The sequence below is a fragment of the Muscardinus avellanarius genome, assembly GCF_963383645.1.
Source record: "Muscardinus avellanarius genome assembly, chromosome: 8".
NCBI lineage: Eukaryota > Metazoa > Chordata > Mammalia > Rodentia > Gliridae > Muscardinus > Muscardinus avellanarius.
The window spans coordinates 89998458-90021235 of NC_137794.1; the positions used below are offsets into that span (position 1 = coordinate 89998458).

A 22778-nucleotide genomic window follows, 5' to 3' on the forward strand; every position below is an offset into this window, starting at 1 on the left:
TATTCTTTATTTTTGAAACAGGGTTTCACTAAGTTGCGGAGGGCCTCACTAAGTAGCTGAGGCTGTCTGCCAACCGCAATCCTCCGGTCTCAGCCTCCTGAATGCTGAGATAACAAGCGTGCGCCACCACACCCAGCTAATAAAAGTGTATTTTACAATGGTATTTTCAGGAGAGAAGAAAGGAGCAGCACACTAGAAACAGGAGGAAACAGAGTTTGCAGTATGCCATGAAGTACAGAAGGCGGAGATGGCCGGGGGTGTCAGGTTTTCCCCGTAGGCTAGCAGGATACAGTGGGAACTTAGCATATTTTCTCTCATCTAGTGCCACTAGTGATGTCAGAAGGGATTTCCTGATGTTGAATCTATGTAGCCCTTGGATTTCAAAACCCTTTCTTATGTCTGAAACTGATCACTAAAAGCCTTAGTCATCTGTGATGGAATAGTGATCTGATGATCACTTTTAGTATTCCTAATGGTTTTAATTGGGTATTTCTGATTTGGGGGGGTCTTTCAATCAGGGACATTCAATAATAAAGAGGGAGAGCTAGTGAATGGCTACCTATACATTCTTTTTGGAATTGTTATTATGATCTTAATCATACTGACCATTCCTATTTTGTTTATGTCCTTAAGTTTAAGGACATTTAAATACACGTATAAAACAGGCTTGTTGTCTTTCCTGAACTTTGAGCAAGACTGAAGACTGGGAGAGAAATGTTTAGGGCTCTCTCGAGAGATGGCTTAGGTCATGCCTCTGAGACATGCTGCAGAAAGGTGGCAGCTGTCTTTGTAAGTGTGTGAAAAACTTGAGATCATAGTTATATAAGGGATCTTTACTATTTAGTTGAAAAGGATTTTTTTTGTGGTACCAGGGACTGAACCCAGGGGCATTCTACTTTTGAGCTACACCCCCAGCCCTATTTTTTGTTCTTTATTTTGAAACAGGGTCTCACTAAGTTGTGGAGTGTTTTACTAAATAGCTGAGGCTGGCCTTGAACCTTTGCTCCTCCTGTCTCAGCCTCTCAAGTACTGAAAAGGATTTTTTAATAAGCCAGTGCTCTATATAACTTAGAGTCTGGGTTTTTTTTTAAGTACATAATAAGGAAATTAATAATATCTATCTTCACAAGCTCACAAGATTACAAGGCTCATATAAGTGGACACATTTTTAAATATTGTGATAATTCTTGGTTACTATTGCCAGCCTTGCCTTGAAGCTACTTCCCCAAGTGTGTTCTGTACTTTCAACAATAGACCTTACCTGTTCTTTAAAAAATAATAATAATAACACTTTTAGGACTCAAGTACAAATATTAACTTCCACCTAGGCGTGCAGATTTATCTAAATCTGTACCTCCCCTTCCTCCTCTTGTTTGGCACCTGGACAGAAGTGCTCCAGACCCTTGGTGTTCCTGTTGCTTTCAGGACTTTATTTCGTGAAGCTACTTCTTGTCCCTCCTTTATCATCAGTCTGCACCTCTCTGTTGCCCTTTCCCTCAGCCTACAACTTCTCCCCCTGTTCCCTATCTCTGACTACTCTTATATTTCCCTTCTTTCTTACCCAAGCTTTTACTGTCTGCTGAAGCTTCTATTCAGCAGGCCGTTTCGGGGCCTTCATTGGCCCAGGTTATTCTGCCTTGGAGGTCTTACCCTGTGTCATTCGAACATAGAAAAGTGATTGGCATCACTGATTAAATAAGGTTAATTATATTGAAAAGGGTTTTAGGCTTTTGCTTTTGAAGTGCTTTGGCAGAGTGGCTCACTTTTGATTGATTATGACTTCCTGGCAATCATTATGCTCACTCAGGAATTCTTGTGAGGTAAAAAATCTTAACCTAGAAATTATTTTCAAAAAGAACAAAATGTTTTAGACTTATTAATTAATGTTAACTTATTAAATTTAGTTAGTAAGAAATGATTTTTAATTTTCAGCTGTGAGACTTTGCACCTTTGAAAGCATATGTAGGTTTAGGCACTTAGGCTCTGTACGTCTCTACTTACCCCCAGTCCATATTGGCTTCCACCCCGACCTCCTCACTGAAGTTGCTGTGGCAGTTGCCTTCAGCGACCTTCGTAGTACTACGTCCACTGTCAGCACTCAGGAGCTTGCTGCTCTGTTATTACACTGCTGATCAGGCCTTCCTCCCGGAAACTTTCCATCTCAGGAATGTCTCCCTCTGTCCCTCTCTCCTCTTCAGTTCCTTCTTTCCTTCCTCCTTCCTTCTTTTCCTGTTCTCTTCTGATCCTTCTTATTCTTTGTCATGGAATCCCCTCCTCTCTCTCTGAACTTGGTGTTCTGCCTTTGGCTTAGGGCTCCTTTGCATATTCATGCAAAGTAATAATTCCACCCTCCCCTTCCCAGCCTGACTTCTCCTAAGAGCTTTTGGCCCACATACGTAGCTTTATACTGGACACGGGCACCTGAATGTCCAAAAAGGCATTGTTTCACCCTGAATTCTTTGACTTCTTCCTTCCTCTTCCTTCTGCTGATCTTGCATATTTATTTACTTATTTGTCTTAATAAATGGGAATATTATCCCTAGTCAGGAAAGCCCGAAACCTGAAATTCTCCTTTTTCCTGAAACAATTGGTAAACATTCTCCCAATATAAAGTGGAGTGTAAAACCTAAGCCACATTGCTTCACAGGTAGTTTATAGAGCAACATTATTTTTTCAGAAATAGAATTTAGGTTTCACATGCATGATAGCTATTCTCACCTACATACTAAGTGTATCTAGAGGCTAGTAATTATATAGGATTACCAAAGATTTTCTTATAAAAAGGAAAATAATTTAAAAGGAAACCAAAATCATTTCAAAAGCTTTTATTTTTTAATATCTGTATTATATGTGTATATGTTTATTTCTATCAATGCATGTAGACAGTAAAATTAATTGTACTAATGACTTATGTGAATCTAGTCTCTTCTTATTTGTGTGTGGTGACCACTGATTGGAAAGGTCAGAGGAGGTACATTTGGTAGATTTTTATCCCATGTGGTATGGGTCAAATCTATCCTCTGAAGAATTTTAAATCTGATTGGATTGAGGACATCTTTAGTGCTGGAAAAATCATGAAAAAAGACTTAAGAAATGAGACCAGTAGTAAGTGGCTTAATTTTTAGCACTAGTAATGCTAATATTTCCTCTAGCTTATGGGTAGCTAGTCTTTAAATGTAATTTACATTCAGTTGCCCATTGTAATTTTTAACTTTACATTTTTTAAATGGTTTGTATGATGGGTATTATATAAAAACTGATACTATGTAAGTATTTTAGTGTTGCAAAATGCATGTTGTTTGGGAGGCTGAGAACAGGAGGATTGCAGGTTCATGGCCAGCCTCAGTAACTTAGTGAGGCCATCTGCAACTTACTGAGAGAGACCCTGTTTCCAAATAAAAGATTAAAGTAGGTCTGGAGTACAGCCCTGAGGTAGAAAGTCCCTGGGTACGTCCCCCCAAAATGCATATTTTCTATTTTTGTTTTATGCGGATATATATTGTATCTAATAAAAGCTTTAAGTCCATTACCTATACAGCTGCTTGTTATGTTTCACTGAATAAACAGTGAAATTTTAAAAAATGATTATATAATTTCAGATTTAAATTATTTAGTGAAGTTAAATAAAAACTTCAGTCTTTATGAAAAATACCTGAATTTTCTTCAGCTGATGAATCATATACTGTATAAAAATATAGATGGTCCCTAAGTTACACTGCTTCTACTTAGAACATTTTTAAAAAAATTTTTACTTTACTGTGATCTGAAAGTAAAAGGCATTTGGAAGAAACCTTACTTTGAATTGCCATCTTCTCCCAGGCTAACAGAACATAGTACAATACTCTCTTTCTATGCTGGGGAGCAGCAGAGAGCGAAAGCTCTAGTCAAGTCAGCTCCAAGACCACAAGGGAACAACTGCTGCTCTGAGTGTGCTGTGTTGCTGAGCGAGGGTGTGCAGGCTGCTTGGGTGTAGTAAATGTGTCTTTTCTTTTCTTTTCTTTTCTTTTCTTTTCTTTTCTTTTCCCTCCCTCCCTCCTTTCTTTTGCAGTACTAGGGATTGAACCCAGGGTCATTCTACCCTAGCCCTAATTTATTCTTTATTTTGATCTTAGCTTATTTTTTTTAAGTTTTTTTTTTTTTTTTTTTTTTTTTTTGTCTTTTTGGAACCAGGGATCGAACCAAGAGTGCCACACTTGCAAAGCAGGCACTTTGCCACTAAGCTACATCCCAGCCCCTATTCTTTATTTTGAAACAGATACTGGGATTACAAAGAGTGTATGTACCATCATGCCTGAAATAAATATGTGTGTGTGTGTTTGTTTTTTTGTTTTTTTGTGTTTTTTTTTTGGTGTGGTACTGGGGGTGGAACCCAGGGGCTTTCTACCTCTGGGCTACACTCCCAGACCTATTTTAATTTTTATTTGGAAACAGGGTCTCACTAAGTTGCTGAGAGCCTCACTAAGTAGCTGAGGCTGGCTTCGAACCTGCACAATCCTCCTGTCTCAGTGCGGGAATTACAAGCGTGCGCCACCACACCCGGGTATGTGTTTTTGACTTACATTTTCAGTTCACAGTAAGGGTTTACTGGGGTGTAACCCCAGGTAAGTCAAGCATCTGTACATTGGTTCTTCTAAATGTCTCTCAAGATAACACTAAGCCTAGCATGTTTCACTGTCACTTCTTTCCAGCTTCTGTGATTTTGTCATCATAGGTTTTAGCGTGTTCTGTGTCTCCTGCTCTCCTCTCTATTTGGTTACTTCTTTTTCCTGCCACCCGTGCATCAGAATGACTTGAGGTTTCAGTGACTGTTTTTAGTTTCACATCAAGTAGGTCATTAAACAGAAATCAGTAAACCAGGTATGTATGACAACCAAACAAAAGTGAAAGCTGCTGCAATTTTGTTTCTTCATTGGGAGAACATTTTTTCCCCTCTCTTCTACATTGTGGCAAATACTTCTTTAATAGTTAAAGATATAACTTCCATATGTTGATAAAGCTAAACTGATCAGTTTAGCCTCAGAATTAATACTGATCAAGTTCATGGCACTTTTATGAGTATTCTAACCTTTACAATGTTTTTATCAATGGACTTGAGTAGTAATAAACCAAAGCAACTAATTTTTTTAGAATTATAGGCTTGTTTGGCAAGAAAATCATGAAAAAATTCTAATTTCAATGCTATCAAACTGTATTCAATTTATTTTATATCAGAGAAAGCAGTCAGCCTCAGCCTAGCATTTTGTTGTCCTCTTTTCTTGGGGGGGGGGGGAAGCACAAAGTGAGGGTAGGAAGTTGTATAGAACCAGCCCGTCCCTCCACATCGCTTGCTCTTTAGAGAAATTTGGGAACATTCCCCGAGGTAGACATCTGTTCTGTAGTGGATGAAAATATGGACCAGTGAGTGAGTAAGACTTGTGAAGGGCTGCCTTCTCCATTTACTAGCCATGGAAAAGAGGAAATGATACCTGCCTTGTAGAGATGTCCAGAGGGTTAAATGAGGCAGTATCCGTGAATGTTCTCGGCATGGAATTAGTGCTCACTAATATCAGATGTTTTAAATGAGAATACCAATAGTAATTATAAGTTTCCTATTTTAAAATGTAAGTACCTCAGGGAGAGTTGAGGCATTAATCATTCACGCCTTCCCTCGCATTACGTTAATGAGATAATTATATTGCTTCAAGCCCCTGAGAAGCTGTGCACTGTGAAGGTGAGGTGGGGAAGCAAACCGTGTGACTAGACTACAGCAGGGACAGGGTAGTGGTTACGCCACAGAGAGTGGAGTGTGCATGGAGCATCCTCTTCAAACCCACAACCAAGCGGCCACTTCTGCTTCAGTGCAATCTGTTTAGGCATTGCCTCTAAATTGCTTTGTATTTAAAAATTCTCAGGGAGGCAACATGATGTAATTGAAAAATAGAGTTTAGAATTCTAGATTTTTCATTACCAGCTATATTTTACATTTACAGATAATATATACTAATTATTTAATATATAACTTTTTATTTAGTTATATTTAATCTCTTATAAAGCCAGTTAACCTCTCTGACCCTTGTTTTTGCCATCATAAGATGTATTGTTATGAGATTTTAAACATCAACGTGTGGAAGCTGTTTGTGTAGTGCTTGGCCTGTATCAGGCACTCAATAAATTTTACTTTCCTTTTCCTTTTCATTCCCATATTTTTCTTTTTTCTTTTTTTTTTTTTTGTGGGTCTGGGGGTGGAACCCAGGGGCATTCAACCTTCGAGCTACACCTTGTGCCCTATTTTTTTTTTCTTTATTTTGAAACCGGGTCTCACTGTGTTGCAGAGGGCCTCACTAAGTAGCTGAGGCTGTCCGTGAACCGCTATCCTCCGGTGTCAGCCTCCCAAATGCTGGGATTACAAGCATGCACCACCACGCCTGGCTCAAATTTTGCATTTAGTAACATAGCACTATAAATACATGTTCTTATATTTCTGATAAAAATTACAAAAAAATAGCAAAATCACAGACACTCAAGACACGATGTCTTTATTTTTAAGTGGCTCCACAAAAATATTACTTTTTTTAAAATTTATTTTTATTGGTGCATTGTAATCATATATCACATTGGAATACAAGACTTGAGAGGATATACAAGCACACATCATCCAATTAGCCCTCATCCAGCCCCCATCCCATTCCCTCCCCCTCCTTGATTCCATGCTTGTTTGGTGATTAACTTTGATACATTTGTTTATGTACCTCCTGCGTTTTAAAGAGGCTCCATCCTCCCCTATTCCATACCCTCTGATTGGTCACCTTAATTGCTTCACTTTTTATGTGTATAACAAGTGTGGCAAAATTTTAACAATTGGTGAACTTGATAAAGGGTATATAGCTCTTTATATTCTTTGAACTTTTGTGTGGATTAGTAATTTTCAAAACAAAAACATTTTAAAAAAATGTCAGCTGTTTGCTTATGCAAAATATGTCATTGGATATGTTTCTTAGGCTTTCTAATAGTGTGATATTTAATATTTAATTTAGAATAAGGTAAATAGCATTAATTATTTAATAAGCAGGAAAATGATCTTAATTGGATTGTAGCTAACTTAGAATTTTAACAAAGCAGCAGATACAGAAATACCTTTTATCTTTGTCACATTTACTCTCGTGGGATCTGTTTTTATATAGTCAGTGTCTTAACTTCGGTATGGTCGATGGGATTTTTTGATCTTTATGTTTATTAGCACAGAGATTTCCACGGGCAGATACTTCTCTTTCTTCCCCTTCCCCATAAAAAAAGGTCAGCCAAAGTAAACAGATAGTATAGCTGAATATGTATTCTGTCTCACAAACCTTTCATTTCAACTTTACCTAGTTCCCCTTACTCACAAAAAAAGGTCAGTCAAAGTAAATAGATAAGGAATGTGGTTAAATGTGAGCTTCTGTGCAGCTTCAAATGATTCATCTTTTAAGATAGTTGTTTTTAATTTCTGTACAATTTTTATCAAACCATACAAATCTCGAGGCTAATGATGTGATACTAATTATTAACACTAGTAGAAAGTATAATTGAATTCTTAAAATGAGCAAAGTTTAATTCTCTATCCATTTCAGATATCTTAATGTCTCTGTAATGTCTCTGTAATGTCTCTGTAGCCCTGGTACATTTTTTCTTTGCAGCAGAGGTTTGCCAGACTTTACCATTGATCAGTTAGAAAAGCATCTCATTTCAGTGTAACTTGTCCTTGTTTTCCTTTTTTAAGAAAGATATTTTCATTCTCCTATTTAATTCTTTTAAATATATTTTAGTATTGAATGTTTTGTGTTAATAAAGCACAAAGCCTTAGTTACAGGATAGGATTATTTCATTGATTTGTCCCTAGCACCCGGGACATGCCTGTGCTAAATAACTGTTCACAAATATAAGTGAACTTAAGTTATATAAAAAATTGTTATACTTTCTGGTAACTCTGACTATAAAAGCTTGCAAATAATTATATTTTAACATATTTTTCACTTTAGTTATACTTAAAGTCATCACTAATAAAACTGAATTTAATGTGAAAAGACCTATTTGAGAAAATATTTTCCAAGGAAAGATCTTGTGGTCCTATTGTGTTTTAAATTGATAGTGACTAGAATGAGAATTATATCACTTAACAAACTTGAAACTATTATGTTGATGTCCTGATTGTTAACTGAAGTTGAAGAAAGACATTTCTATTTTTCTGAAATCAGTTGTAAGTACACTGATAAATCTCTTTGAGCTTAATAGACCTATGGGTTAAAGTGTTTTTATGTATTGTAGCAATAGCTTCCAGGTTTGTCACATAAATTTTTATATGTCTTAAAAGATTGTTTCCATTTGACTTGTTCAAATTAGTAAATTCTTGTGTCAGTTATGGCCATACTCAAAAGATCTTTTTATAAAGTGAGGTGTAATTTTGAAAGTTAAATGCCAATTGAAAACTCAAAATTTTCTATAAAATGAAGGAACATACATTAATTAGAAAAGATATTGTAAGGCTTTTGATTTTAAATAGCTTGATTTATAACGGGAGAACATTTTCATAATTATTTAGTACTAACACTTTTCTTTAAGAATCAAACCAAATCCATGTCTAATTCATAACCTAACACAAGCACATGAATAAGTAGATAGATCTAAAAGGACTGAGGAATGTTAAGCCTTAGCTTAATACAGTGTTAAATCACTGCTTTGAACTTTGAATTGTGCTGATTAGTTCCAACAGAAAATTTATGGATTTTGTTGTAATTTGCATTATAATTAAAAATTCACTGTGTAATTTCAATAAAGGAATGGAGTGGATTTTGTTGTATATGTTTGTATTTTCTCAAGTAGATGTTGCTTTGGCTCATTTCCCATAGTAGGAAGTCAAAAGATATCTGAAAATACTCAATAAATTCTGTGAGAATATTATTTAGAAATATAGAGTAAAATATCAGAAGAAACAACTAACAGAATTTAAAGTGATTGCCTCTCAAGTGAAGGACGGAAAGGGGTGCTATAGGAAGCTGTGGTTTGGTTATAAGCCCAATCTGCACAATTACAGTTTTTAAGAAAAAAGTAAGCAAGCAGAAAACCTTGGTCTTTCTTTCTGTTAGTTATTTGCACAGATAGTAAGCATATTTATTTAGATCAGCTGGGTACTAATGAAACCAAATTCCTGTACCTGCCCCAATTTGCCAAACCAAATAATTGGGACAAGCCTTTGGGAAGAAGGAAAAAGAAATTTATTGATTTGCTTGCAAACCAGAGAAGCCAGTGATCTTAAGAGTTCAAAATCAAACCCTGGGTTGTCTTTGAACAAAGGAAGCAAGTCTCTTTTAAGAGCTCATCAGGGTCACGTCAGAAGAGACTCAGTGGTGTCTAGGTCATCCTTGAGTTGGTTCTTCCTCACGCTCTCAGCTACCAGGTGTCCAGTCTTCCTCCTTTGGCCGGTAAGCTGATAAGAGTGGTTACTTGTTACAACGGGAGAAGGAAGGAGAGGGACAGGGGGAAAAGAGGGGAGGAATCATGTCAGCTTTGAAACAGGCCATCTATCAGCCACCAGGGTTGGAAGCAGGCCGCCATTACACTACCAGTCAGCTGGTCGTAATGTGCTTTGTTCCCCAAGAACTCAGGATAAACAGTTCAATCATGAGGTCTGTCTGGAAACCCCAGACCAAAATATGGATCAACCTCATGGAATGACATATGCAGAAAATAAAAATAATTATTAATTTATTTTCGTCTTTTTCCATTATGTAGTGTGTATTTGTTATTATTCCACTATGTGTGTGTGTCTCCATGTGCATATGTATATAAACAGAAACCCTTTTTAGCTAGCTTACATAGAAAAGGCAAAGTGTTCTCAGGTTATGGGCTCCCCTGAGCCCCAGGGCAGGGGTGCAGCAGGGCCTGAGGAAGGGACTAAACTGTTTTTCTCAACACTCCTTCTTCCCCCTTCCTCCTCTTTCTGTAGACTGATTTCTTTTCTTTCTTTTCCTCTGACTTTCATGTCTAGTCACCAGAAAAGAAACCACGTTACTTGGTCTGCCTTATTTGATTTTTTCTCTCCATCTCTGTTGGTATTTCTCTCCTCCCAGCCTCTTCCCCTTCACTGTGTCCATGTCTGCTGAGGAGAGGCTTGTTACATAAAGGAGATGACTGTAAGCTGTGCAGACAGTGCAGGACATGACAGCCCTGGTGGGTTTCTTCACACTCGCTTAGCTACAGAGATTAGGACATTCAGTACTTTGTGTGACATAGCTAATAAGTGACCAAACCTCGAGCAGACAGCTGCTGTGCGATGATTGTTAGTATTCAGGTGTCAATTTTGATGCAGCCTCATCAGACAACATTATCCATCTGTACTTCTGTGAAATGCTCTTTTGCTTTAGGTAGCCACGGCTTGGTGCTAGTCACAGTCCAAATGTACACAGACTAATTTTTATCCCCGAGATGTTGATACTGTTTCATGAGGAGAGTTCTTCCAATTTTGTTTCTTTTAGAGTCAAATATTTGAAACTGAAAGGCAAAAACTTATTTCATGATTCTTCAGTTTGTACCAGTCAAGAATAAACCCTATAGGAGTATTTCTCCATTTCCTTTATCTTGTATTGTTGAGGTGTAGCATTCTTCAGAAAGCCATCCTGCATTCTGTGGCCTGCAGCCATAAGTACTCCCAGAGCAAGCTTTCCATCAGTCTAATGGTTTTCTTTAATTTGTCAAAGTACTGTAGGCTTTATGCTATGTAGTTCCTGGGCTTAATGTTTATTGTGATGAAGTGGAGTCTGCCCTTCTAAAATATTGATCTGATTAAAGTTTTAATTGAAATACTATAATTAATTCATTTTGATAGAGAAGCTAACCCTAGAGTGTGCCTTGAAAGTTTGCAAATATGGTATGGTTTCTGTACATTTGCGATTGAGTGTTCTAAAAGTTGTCTTTGAAAAATGGTTCAATTATATTTCAAAACTAATCATATGCTATTTACTTAGCAGGCAGTGAGTGTTTGTTTTGAGGTACTAGGGATAGAACCCAGGAGCATTCTACCTTTGAGCTTTACCTCCAGCCCTTTTAATCTTTTGTTTTGTTTTGTTTTTAAACAGGGAAACAGGGTCTCACTTAAGTTGCTGAAGGTCTTACTGAGTTGCTAAGGCTGTTCTCAAACTTGCAATCCTCCTGTCTCAGCCTCCCTACTTCTGGTATTACAGATGTGTACCACCACACTCAGCAGTGCTTTTTAAATTTTTTTTTCTTTTATTGGTGCATTTTATTCATACATCTTAATGGGATGCACGATGGTGGAGACATATAAGCACACATCACCCAATTAGTCCTTACCTAGTTCCCACCCCATTCCCTCCCCCTCCTCCTTCTCATGTTTGGCTTAGTGATTGATATTGATGTGTTTGTTAAAGTACATCATGTGCATTAGAGATTTCCCCTCTTCACCCTCCCATGCCCTCAGGTTGCCTTATTTGCTCATCTATAGAATTTCTTTGTCTAGAGTTCCTCCTATGACCATTTTCTCCTTAGCTTTCACATATTAGGCATCGATTTCTTATTTTTTGTGACCGACTAGCAGTCCTTTTTTTGTTTTAAAATTCCCCAGACAAAAAGCCAAACAGCTCTCCAATTCAAAAATAAATGAACATTATCATTCAATAAATACTTTGAGTGAATGAATGAAAATAAGTTTAACTTAACACAATTTTTTACTAGCATGTAATTTCCAGTTTTAAATCCCCTCCCCAAATGGTACAAATAATGAAATAATAGGCTTGTGGCTTTTTGTGTTTTAGCCCATGATTTTATGTGCCACGCCACAACTCTTACAATGAATCTCAGAAGACTGCTATCCTATGCAGTTTCAGAAGTTGCTGGTTGGTGGAGTGGTACATAGGTTAGGAAGAGGCAGCAAAGTAGACGAGATGCAGTTAAGTGCGTATAAAAATAGGAGAAAAGGAAAGGAATTCCTAAACTGCTTGCCATGGGAGTTTTATCCTGACTTACAACTTCCTTAGTGTATTGCTTTTGAAAGTAAGTTGTCTGACTAATGGAGTCCTGGCATGGGCATTGGCTTGTAGCATTTTCTGTGTAGTTCCAGGAGTTAGTGCAAAACTGACTTGGTCCAGGCCCATTTGAACTTTTAGGTTGTTAATCAGGACTTGCAGAAGAATCTCAGATCATTCCCCTCCCCACCTATGTTCAAACTCCGTTGGTATGAATGAGGGCTAGAGAAAAATTGAATGTCAGAATTTTTTAGTAGAAAAAAATACTGGGCATGATGTGATGTCACAGAATGTGTGCTTTGGGGATACTATTTATTAGCTATATAACTATGGATTGCATGATTTCTTTCAGCCTGTGTTCCTCATCTCTGAAATAAAATTATACACATTGTGTCTCCTTGAAAGTTTTTTTAATGCTCAAAAGCCACTTATAACAGTGAAGGCAGCATTCAAACAGTGAAGTGCTAAATACATAATCCTTTCTTGCTTAGGATGGATTGAGTAAGATGGAAAAGTCTTGGATCATTGTTATTCTAGGTGTTGTTGTGATACTGGTAATTGAACCCAGGGGCATTCTACCTCCAAGCTACGAAACAGGGTCTTGCTAGATGGAAGTCTTAACTACTTGATGAAACTGTCCTTGAATCTGTGATCTTCCTGTTTTAGCCTCCCAAGTTCTGGGATTACAGGCGTCCACCACCACACCTGACTCATTTGTATTCTTTATTACTGGGAAGCAGGAGCTAACACTAATGCTATTCTTTTTTTTTTTTCAAGGAATAATTTAGAAAAAGCCTTTTTTTTATTTAGTTTTCTAAGTTAAATTATATGAACCAATAGTGTTACTATTTTTCCTATGAAAGTCTTTGCTTATTCTTTGTCTCTAACATATTTGTCTCTCTCCAAAGTTTTGCCTTCTCTTATTGTTGGAAACAGGTTTATTTTTTATTTTTTATTTTTTTTTTGCGGGTATGTGGATGGAACCCAGGGGCATTTGACCTCTGAGCTACACCCCCTGTCCTATTTTTTATTCTTTATTTTGAAACCTGGTCTCACTGAGTTGTGGAGGGCCTCACTAAGTAGCTTAGTCTGTCTACGAACTGCGAACCTCCGGTCTCAGCCTCCCAAATGCTGGGATTACAAGCATGTGCCACCACGCCTGGTGGAAACAGTTTTAATACATTCTTACTAGTACCGACTGTCTAGAACAGTGGTTCTCAAAAGTGTCCTGAGACCAGCTACATCAGCATTACCTGGAAACTTGGGTTTTTTTGTTGTTGTTGTTTCTTTGTTTGTTTTGTTTTTTGGTGGTACTGGGGTGGAACCCAGAGGCTTTCTACCTCCAGGTTATACTCCCAGCTCTATTTTATATTTTATTTGGAGACAGGGTCTCACTAAGTTGCTGAGAGCCTCACCAAGTAGCTGAGACTGGCTTTGAACCTGTGCGATCCTCCTGTCTCAGGCTCCCAAGCGCAGGGATTACAAGCGTGCGCCACTACACCTGGCTTGTGTTTTATCCTAGAGACTTGAGTGCTTTAAATTTTGTTTTTAAGAAGCCCTCTACACGATGCTGATGCATATTTAAATTTGAAAGGCACTGGTTTGTATCAGTGATTCAACTAATAGATCAGAGTTCTCTTAGCTGTACACTGTAATAACCCAGAGAATATTTAAAACCGTCCAATTCCCAGCAGACCCCAGACCAGTTAAATCAAAATTTCTAGGGGTCGAACTCTTATGTTAGGTTTTTGTTTGTTTGTTTTTAGCTTTTCAGTAGATTCCAACATATTCAAGGTTGAGAACCACTGTCTTATTGGCTTTTTCCTTCTGCTCACTTGACTCTGCCTGAAATCACTCTTGTTTCTAAAAGGAATTGATCAAATTTGTGTCGATTGAAAGAAGGTTAAGAAGGACTGCCTTAGATAGGTGGCTCCCAAACCTAGTTGGCTGGACATCAACATCCCATGCAAAGGCTTTCTAGACACCGTGGAGGTATACTTAATTGGAATTTTTAGGTGCAGAACTAAGGAACACTCTGATTTCTGATTGACTGATGTAATGAGTCCTTGGTCCATCGTTTGGGAACCATGCCCATAGGTGATTAAAAGTTACTTTATTTGTGGTCAGCGTATTCATTTATTTAGTTGTTCACTTATTCATGAATTCATGGATGTTCTTTGGGTGTCCATGTGTCACATACTTTTATACATGCAGGAGACAGAAGACTAGGACACTGTCCCTGAATTGAAGGAGCTTAGTGCTTATGAGAGGAAGAGAGAGATGTAAATAAATAAATTCATGGAAGTATTGAAAATACAATGATAGGCGACAGAAACCTGAGAATTACTCATGATACTTCTCTTCCATTCATCACCGGATCCTATTACTCTTCTTCCTAAGTGTGTCTCCAGTCCATCAACCTTTCTTATCATCACTGTCTCCACCTCAAGTCCATGCTAGGGGTATCTCTTATTAGACCACCGATCTCCACACCTTCTCTTAGCCCTTAATCCCATTCTCATCACAGTGTCCAGAGATACCTTTAAAGGCAAAGCTGACCACACTAAGATGTACATATGAGAACCCTCTGCACCATCTTCACAATGAGTTTGTAAATTTAAAACTGTTGTAAAATTAAAGTTCAGTAAGAAGGGTATGGTGGTGCACACCTGTATTCCCAGCTACTGGGATGCTGAGGAAGGAGGATGGTGAGTTTGAGGCCAGCCAGCCTGGGCTATAAAGTAAGACCCAATCACAAAAACCAAAAAATAAAACAAATACAAAACAATTTTTTAATTTAAAATAAGGCAAACTGACCTATAAGTTTCCTGAGCAAAAAACAAAACAAAAAAGCTCTTGAGTGTTTTGTGGAGTTTTTGTTTTTTACGCATACCCAGACCCACATGATCCAGCCCTGCTTTCCTCCTGTGGTCTGGCCCCTGCCCTCCTGCAGCCCTGCCACGCTCTGCCAGGCTCCCTCCTGAGCAGGGCTGCGCTGCTCCTCTGCCTTCCGTCTGGCCATTCACTGCCTCAGGACCTCATTCTTACATTGTCCTGCATTGTCCTTGGTGGCACTTATCACTTGTGATTACATTTGTGTTTTGGTAATTTAAAATTACTTCGTTTAGCAACGTGCACTCTACCACTGAGTTATACCACCAGCACTATTTTGGTGTTTATTTTTTAAGGTCAGTCTTTGCCACTGAACTGTGAGCTATGAGAAGGCTAAAGCTGTGTCTTTCTTCTGTATGGAACTCAGCACTACTAGACCTAAGTAGTGCAATTGGAGGGGATTATATTGGTGCAATTTGCTTAAAATGATAAAACAACTACAATGAATACGCATCTAAAGCACTGAAAAATAACCACATTCCCCATCTTTTTGTTGTAGTTAGCAAAGAATGACAAAGAGTTAATGAGTAACTCATAAATTGAGAGCAAGAAAGGAAAAGGAAAAACTTTCAAAAACATTTTAAATGTTCTCCTAAATTCACTTGTTAGCTAAATTTCCTAAGTGTTAATGTAGAGATTATAAATTACGTTTACTAAAGTAGAAAGTAATTTAAGCTTAATTTCTAAAATAGCTTTGATGTTTTATTCAATACAGTGCTGCATGCTTGCTTTGGTAGGAATTGTGGAGTCAGAAGGCAAAATGTAACCCAGCCAAGACATTGTGTTAGGATCCATAATTTAAATGGAAAACATTCCTGTAGTCCAGTCATATTTTTAATCACTGGAGAACTGTCCAGCTTATTTACTTCTCATGAGAGAACTTAAATAGTGATTTTATCAGTCCAGAGACAAAAAGGCACCAAGTAGTATATATGCTGAAGCAAAACAGATTTAAAAATTATGTGCTTTATTTGCCCACTTATGATAGATGTAGCCTAATTTCACCAGTAACAAGGAGCCCAATTCACTTGTATAATAGCTGCTTGAAGGTGCTCAGATAATGTAGCCTTTTGAGGACCCTTGAATCCAGAAGAAGGTTGCTAGGAGAGACCTCGCCCACCCTCTTCATCATAGACTCAAGTAAACCTGGAGAAACACCCACTTCCCTCCTTGCAGTCAGTCCACCCTTTCTTGGTGGAACTTGAGCGGATCCTGGAGGTGTACACATCATGCTGTTAGCGATGGTTACTGTTGAAGAAGAGTAGAGATGAATGAATTCACATGGGCTGGGGTGTAGCTCAGTGTAGCGCTCAAGGATCTGGGTTCAACCCCTAGCACTGCAGGAAAAAAAGAAACAGGAAAAAAGACCTGTATTTCTTTTGTCATCAAAAAGCCATGTGTGATTAAACATATATAGTATGTTGGTATACTGCTTTGCTTCTGGTTTTCTCAGCTGGTTTAACTTGCATAATTTATGGTATTTAATAATGTTTTCAATAAGATATTTTAGTGTACTAAAGATTATTTTAAAATTATACATGTTAATCCCAGCATTCGGGAGGCAGAGACTGGATGATCGTGGTTCACGGACAACCTCAGCTACCTAGCAAGGCACTTCACAACTCAGTGAGACCCTGTTTCAAAAATAAAAGGACTAAAAAATAGAGCTGGGTGTGTAGCTCAGAGATAGAATGCCCCTGGGTTCCATCCCCAGTACCGCAAAACACAACACACACACACACACACACACACACACACACACACACACGTTAACATGGATTTTCTGACTGTCCTGGCTCCCTGGTCCCCTTGAGTAAAGTAAAGAACATTGCTGCCTGGGTCTCCATGAGTAACACCTCCTCTTAGAGTGAAGGCGGAGGTTGGCTTCACTGTCCCACTACTTCTCTGGTTCTGGTCTCCACTTAGGGGTTACCTTTGTATTCTCAGGGATGCTTGTGTGATTTTTCTTATAGTGCTTGTCATTTGTTTGTTTTTATGTTTTGGGGGCCATTCTGTTGGAAAAGAACCTCTCATAATTTTGTATTATAGTATATAGTTTGCACATTACATAATTTCTGCTAGAACTGTGAAGTAGTATAATGGCCAATAATGCTTTTTACCACTCAGTAGCTAACCCTCCAGCTACCAAAGAGTCTGCTTAAAGTTTTAGCTGCATTTTATTTAATAATTATCTGCAGAATGCAGGTAAACACTTGGATAGTTTTTCCCAATATAAAATAATGAGCCGGGCATGGTGGCACATGCCTATAATTCCAGTCCTTGGGAGGCTGAGACAGGAGGATCACAGGTTTGAGGGCAGCCTCAGCCAGTAGTGAGATTCTCATCAACCTACTGAGACCCTGTTTAAAAATAAAAATAAAATAGGATTGGGGGAATCGCTTGGAGGTAGAATGCCCCTGTGTTCCATGTCCTGTACCACAAAAATAACATAAAACATAACAACAATGGTTATCACTGTAAGGGAGGACTCTATGAGCCCTGATAGCCTGTGTATAGAGCAGATCCAGATGGACTTTGTGAAAAGAATCTCAGCCTCCTGGATGGATGGCTTTGCTCATCACACTTTGTGGCTGAAATTCTCTCCACATGCATGACATTATCAGGCATCTTAGTTTTCCTGAGACCCTGCTCTCTTGCTCTTAGTGTAGTATATGTTAATTAGCTTTTTGTGGCTGTGACCAAAATACCTAGCAAGAGCAACTTAGAGAAGGAATGTTTATTTGGGTTCATAGTTTCAGAGGTTTAGTCCATGGTAGGCTGGCTCCAAGACAGAAACATCATGGTGACAGGGCATGACAGGAAAGCTGGCAGGGGCTGGAAGCAGAGAGAGAGGAGGGGACCAGGACATATACAGTCCCCAGGGCCACACCCCCTGTGGCCTCCCTCCTCCAGACCTGTCCCACCTGAACCTTCCTGTACTGGGGACCATGCTTTCAACACATGAGCTTCTGGGGCACATTCCAAACCCAATCTATAACATGAAACTTTCCCCTAATTTAAAACAATGATCACAGAAACTGCATTCCAGAAACTTATTGTGATTTATTATCCTTACAAAGTTCTACTGAAAGAAACCAATCCTTACAAGTTTACCTAAAGAAGATTTAGCCCCTTCATTCTACTGAAATAAATCCAAATACCAGTGAAGTCAGCTGAATACCTGGATTAGGTCAGTTGACCTTCCGATAAAGAAGTTTTACTAAACTGCCCTTTGGGGTGATGCCATTGGTTGACAAGTGACTGCTGGTGACATGGTAACTTTCTTACTTTTGAGGCCTTGAAGATGTTCTTTTTGTGGCATGGGGATTGAACTCAAGAGCAATTCACTACCCAAGGGATAAGCTACATCCCCAGCCCATTCATTTATTTATTTATTTATTTATTTATTTATTTATTTATTTATTTATTTATTAATGTACTGGGGATGAAACCCTTCTACCTCTGGGCTACACTCCCAGACCTATTTTATATTTTATTTGGAAACAGGGTCTCTTAAACTAGCAAGGCTGGCTTCGAACCTACGCGATCCTCCTGTCTCTGCCTCCCAAGCGGTGGGGATTACAAGTGTGTGCCACTACGCCCAGCTTTATTTATTTTTTTAATTTTATTTTGAGACAGCGGCTCACTAAGTTACTGAGGCTGGCCTCAAACTTGCAGTCTTCCTGCCTCAGCCTTCCAAGTTGCCAGGATCACAGGCATGTGCCACTGTACCCAGCAAGGACATTCTTTATTATGTAGCTTAAGGTTTCTTGTTTATGAATGTTCAATGGAGATCTTTCTTGTGTTCCAAGAACAACGTGGTTGCAGACTCTGAGTTCAGGGTCTGATTGCGGCTCCATTTTTCCTTTTGCTGCTAAAAAGCCGCGTAGCATCTTGAGTTCCTCTCCTGTCAGGCATGTGTAACTTCATGGACGTTACATCTATTTGCCAATCTCATTGAAGGTTCCAACTTACTTTCCTACCTTTAATTTTTCTTAAAATCATTCTTTGGCCATTTAAATTCATATTTTAAACCATTATGAATTTTTGGAACATAATGGCTGTATGCAAAATCATTTGATTATTGTTTCAAATAATGCAAATCAGTGTATAACCAGGTTTTATAAATGAAGTTATAAAATTACATGTTTTCTTTGCTTATATAAACATTATCAAGATCCTGAAATTTGATTTTAATACAGTTTACTGTCTAAACCCCAAAGAACAAATATGCTAAGATAGTGGAGGCTACCATTAGGAATTCTGAGAAAACCAATGACTTGTTCCCTCAATTGTTTGAACAGGCAAATTTTCAAAAGTGAAATCACTCTCCCTGAATATTCTGTAGATCTCTGATAAATGAGAATCTGTAAATCTCTGATAAATGAGGGCCACATCTCTCTGGTGCCCACACAGTGGATTATCCAATAGCAGTGATCCTTTTCAAAACTTCAGAGGACCAATTCTATATTTGTTGGGGAAATCATCTCACCAGGTTAAACAAACTGTTGGTTCTGTGTGTTTACTCTGTCAAAGCGATCTGCCCAGCCTCCACCGTGTTCCCTGTTGTCGATCAGTAGGGAAGCTGAATTAGGATGTGCTCTATGCTTCTGAATACGCCATTTTTATAGTATGTTTAGAGTCGAATAAAAAAGATGATGAGCAAATAAGCTTTAGAAAGTTAAAGTACTATTTTGTGTATTGAAAATAGGGCCAAATTCTTCTCTGAACAGTAGAAATCAGAGCTATATTATTGCAAATATTATCATTCCCAGTCTACAAATGAGAAGGAGAATACATAGTATTGACTTAGGAAAATATGTTTTTATTTTTCTTGTCTCTGGAAATTATATTGACGTGATCTATAAGAAAGCCTATGCCTCCAAAAGACAAAAAGGATTCAGAATTATAGAGATATTTACACGAAAACAGATTTGTTTTAAATCATTTGAATTGCTGTTGAAATGGAAATTAAACCTGAGATCTTTTCATGTCACTTGTTGAGAAATGAAGTAGAATTTAAAATCATAAAATGTTAGAATTCATCTTATCCAATACTCTTGTCTTATATCCCTTAACTTTTAGAAATTGCTACAAAGAACTGGGTCTGGAGGTACATGCCTGTCATCCCAACACTTGGAAGGCTGAGACCAGAAGCCTGGAGGGTTGCAAATTCAAGGGCAGCCTAGCAATATAGGGAGACTCTCAGCAACCTAGTGAGACTTTCAAAGAAAAAAAAAAGTCTGGGAGTTGTAGCTTGGAGGTAGAATGCCCCTGGGTTCAATCCCCAGTACCAAAAAAAAAAAAAAAAAAAAAAAAGGCAAGGTACAAGGGCTTAGTGGCTCATCATAAAAGTCCTTCTACAGTATACATTTTTTTTTTCTAAATGAAAACTTACTAAGCTTCCAGCATATCCTCATGAGAATACAATAATCTTTTGCTATGGTAGATTGATTTATAATTCTGTTCTTTTTTAATCTAATAGAATGGAGTACATATTTTTGATTAGAGTTTTTTAATGTAGATCATTAGCAGACTGACCCTGGATTGATGTTTTGTTTGGGTTTTAGATTTTTTTGATACTAGGGATTGAAGCCAGGGACATTCTGCCTCCGAGCCCCCCCCCCTCTTTATTTTTTAATCTTGAAACAAGATCTATGTTGCTGAGGGCTTCGCAAAATTGCTGTGGCTGGCCTCAAACTTGTGATCTTCCTATCTTAACCTCCCAAGTACTGGAATTACAAGCATGAGCCACCATGCCAGGTTCATTGATGGATTGTTTGGGCCTGTTTTGATGGACTTTTTTCTATGCCAAATATCTATTTTTTTCTTTATATAAGGTATTTTAGGGGCAGTATCAACACTTAAATTATTTCTTTTCGCTTATCTTCACAGATTCTGGAACTTTTCAAAGCCTGACCCTCTTCTGGAAACAGTGGAGCATCACACAGAGTTTACTTGTGGCTTAGACTTGAGTCTTCAGAGCCCCACTCAGGTGATGGCGATAACCTCATGGCTTTTCTACTTGTACAGTTCACAGCTGGGTCATGCGTGTGGGATACGTTGCCTTTAGGGTAGACCTAAGTACATTTACTCATTTGTTGAATAAATTCACGCATTTGAGCAGTGCAGTACCGGGGAATAAGCATCCAGAAACTTGGCATGCCTCTCTGGGAGTAAAAGGAACCTTCCTAAGAGGTGTTGTGCCCTGCATGTTGAAGGTTTTGCGTGGGCCTCTCCTGCTTGCTAGAGCTGTAAGATTAATATGGGATGAGGCAGGCCTGTCCCTAGAGGTTGGCCAGGGTTAGGAGCGTTTTTATCCTGGACTCAGCACTAAGCAATTGAGATTGGGGCAGGTCATTTCCCACGCTGAACCTTACCTCTGTCTCCACACCCCGTGTCCAGAAGGAGGCTTCAGATGGAGAAGAAAGTAGAAGAGAATTTCTGTTTTAATGAATCTTTTATTTTCCCTCTTTTTTTTCTTTTAAGGACTTTAGAATTTTACACTCTAAACATTCTTCAGGGGCTTTTAAAACACTGTTTAGTTTCAGAAATTATAAATTCAGTCAGAAACACTAAATTACTGAGTGAGAAGGCATTTTGTAAAACAAACTGGAAAAAAGCAACATATCACTGAAACACAAAATAATACATGGAAATTCTAAAGTATGATTAAGGTATTAAGCTTTTATGATAAATTTTAGAGGTTAAAAAGAAAAATTCCACTTTATGTTACTGTATTCTTAAATACATAGGTTTTTTATTTTAAGAATTTAAAATGTAATTCTAAGTTTAAAATATTCTCAAAAAACATTAGAATATTCTCATTAACATTAAATTATTTGTTTTAAAATGACATATAAACCGGGCGTGGTGACGCACGCTTGTAATCCCCGCACTTGGGAAGCAGAGACAGGAGGATCGCGCAGGTTCAAAGCCAGCCGCACTGGCTTAGGAGACCCTGTTTTCAAATTTAAAAAAAAAGTATAAAATAGGTCTGGGAGTGTACCACGGAGGTAGAAGGGCTTCCAGGAACCCCAGTACCACAAAAAATAAATAAATAAATAAATAAATAAATAAATAAATAAATAAAATGACATATAACATATACAAGGGAAGAAACTGAAATAGTGATGAGTAACAGAATTATCTTCAATGTACAATACTGTACTTTAAATGAACTAGTTTCTTTTCTGAGAAAAAAATTTATTATTGATAATTTTGCATGAGAGAATTGTGACTTTCTTCTCTCCTGGTGAAAAGAAAGTTGTAATGTGCCCACTGAAACATGATAATCCCAGCCAGACATGGTGGCACATGTCTGTAATCCCAGTACTTAGGAGGCTGAAACAGGAGGATCACAGTTTGAGGACAGCCTCAGCTACTTGGTGAGGCCTTGTTTCAAAAATAAAGAATAAAAAATAGGGCTGGGAATGTACGTTGGAGATAAAATTGCCCTGGGTTCCATCCCTAGTACAAAAAAAAAAAAAAAAAAGAAAATAAGAAACATGATAATCCCAAACAAAGACTTCGTAAATGCACATTAAGCACCCACTCTTGAACATTTTATTACCTTGCTCTGTGCGACCTAGACCAGGACCTGAGGCTGCGCGTGAGGCTCCTCTGCTTCCTCAGTTGTGCTGATTCCTCAACCAAGTCTCAAGCACATCCGTATTTTCTATGTTTCCCTAGACCCATCTGATTAAAAGGAACCTTGTGACCAGAGGATTCGTTAATCAATGACGCACATCCTTAAAGAGTTAGAGATTTTATTGCAAGGCCATATATTTTGTTTGTAGCCTGGCAGTCGCCATCTGTTTCTTCCAGTTGGATAGCCAAATTCCATTTTCACCAAGGAAGTAGTTGCCGTTGAGAGCACCCAGGGGTAGAGAA

The 22778-nt window shown here is 38.1% G+C and overlaps 1 protein-coding gene across 2 annotated transcripts in view; it reads left to right on the plus strand.

Annotated features, from left to right (window-relative positions):
• Window positions 1–22778, plus strand: part of PEX7 (peroxisomal biogenesis factor 7) — a gene marked incomplete at its 5' end in the record, with an annotated part of 74221 nt that overhangs the window by 36078 nt on the left and 15365 nt on the right. For both annotated transcript variants that reach the window (XM_080700541.1, XM_080700542.1), the window contains one exon: window positions 20781–20880. In XM_080700541.1, the coding sequence (XP_080556667.1) occupies window positions 20781–20880 (100 nt within the window). The remainder of the gene's footprint in view (window positions 1–20780; window positions 20881–22778) is intronic.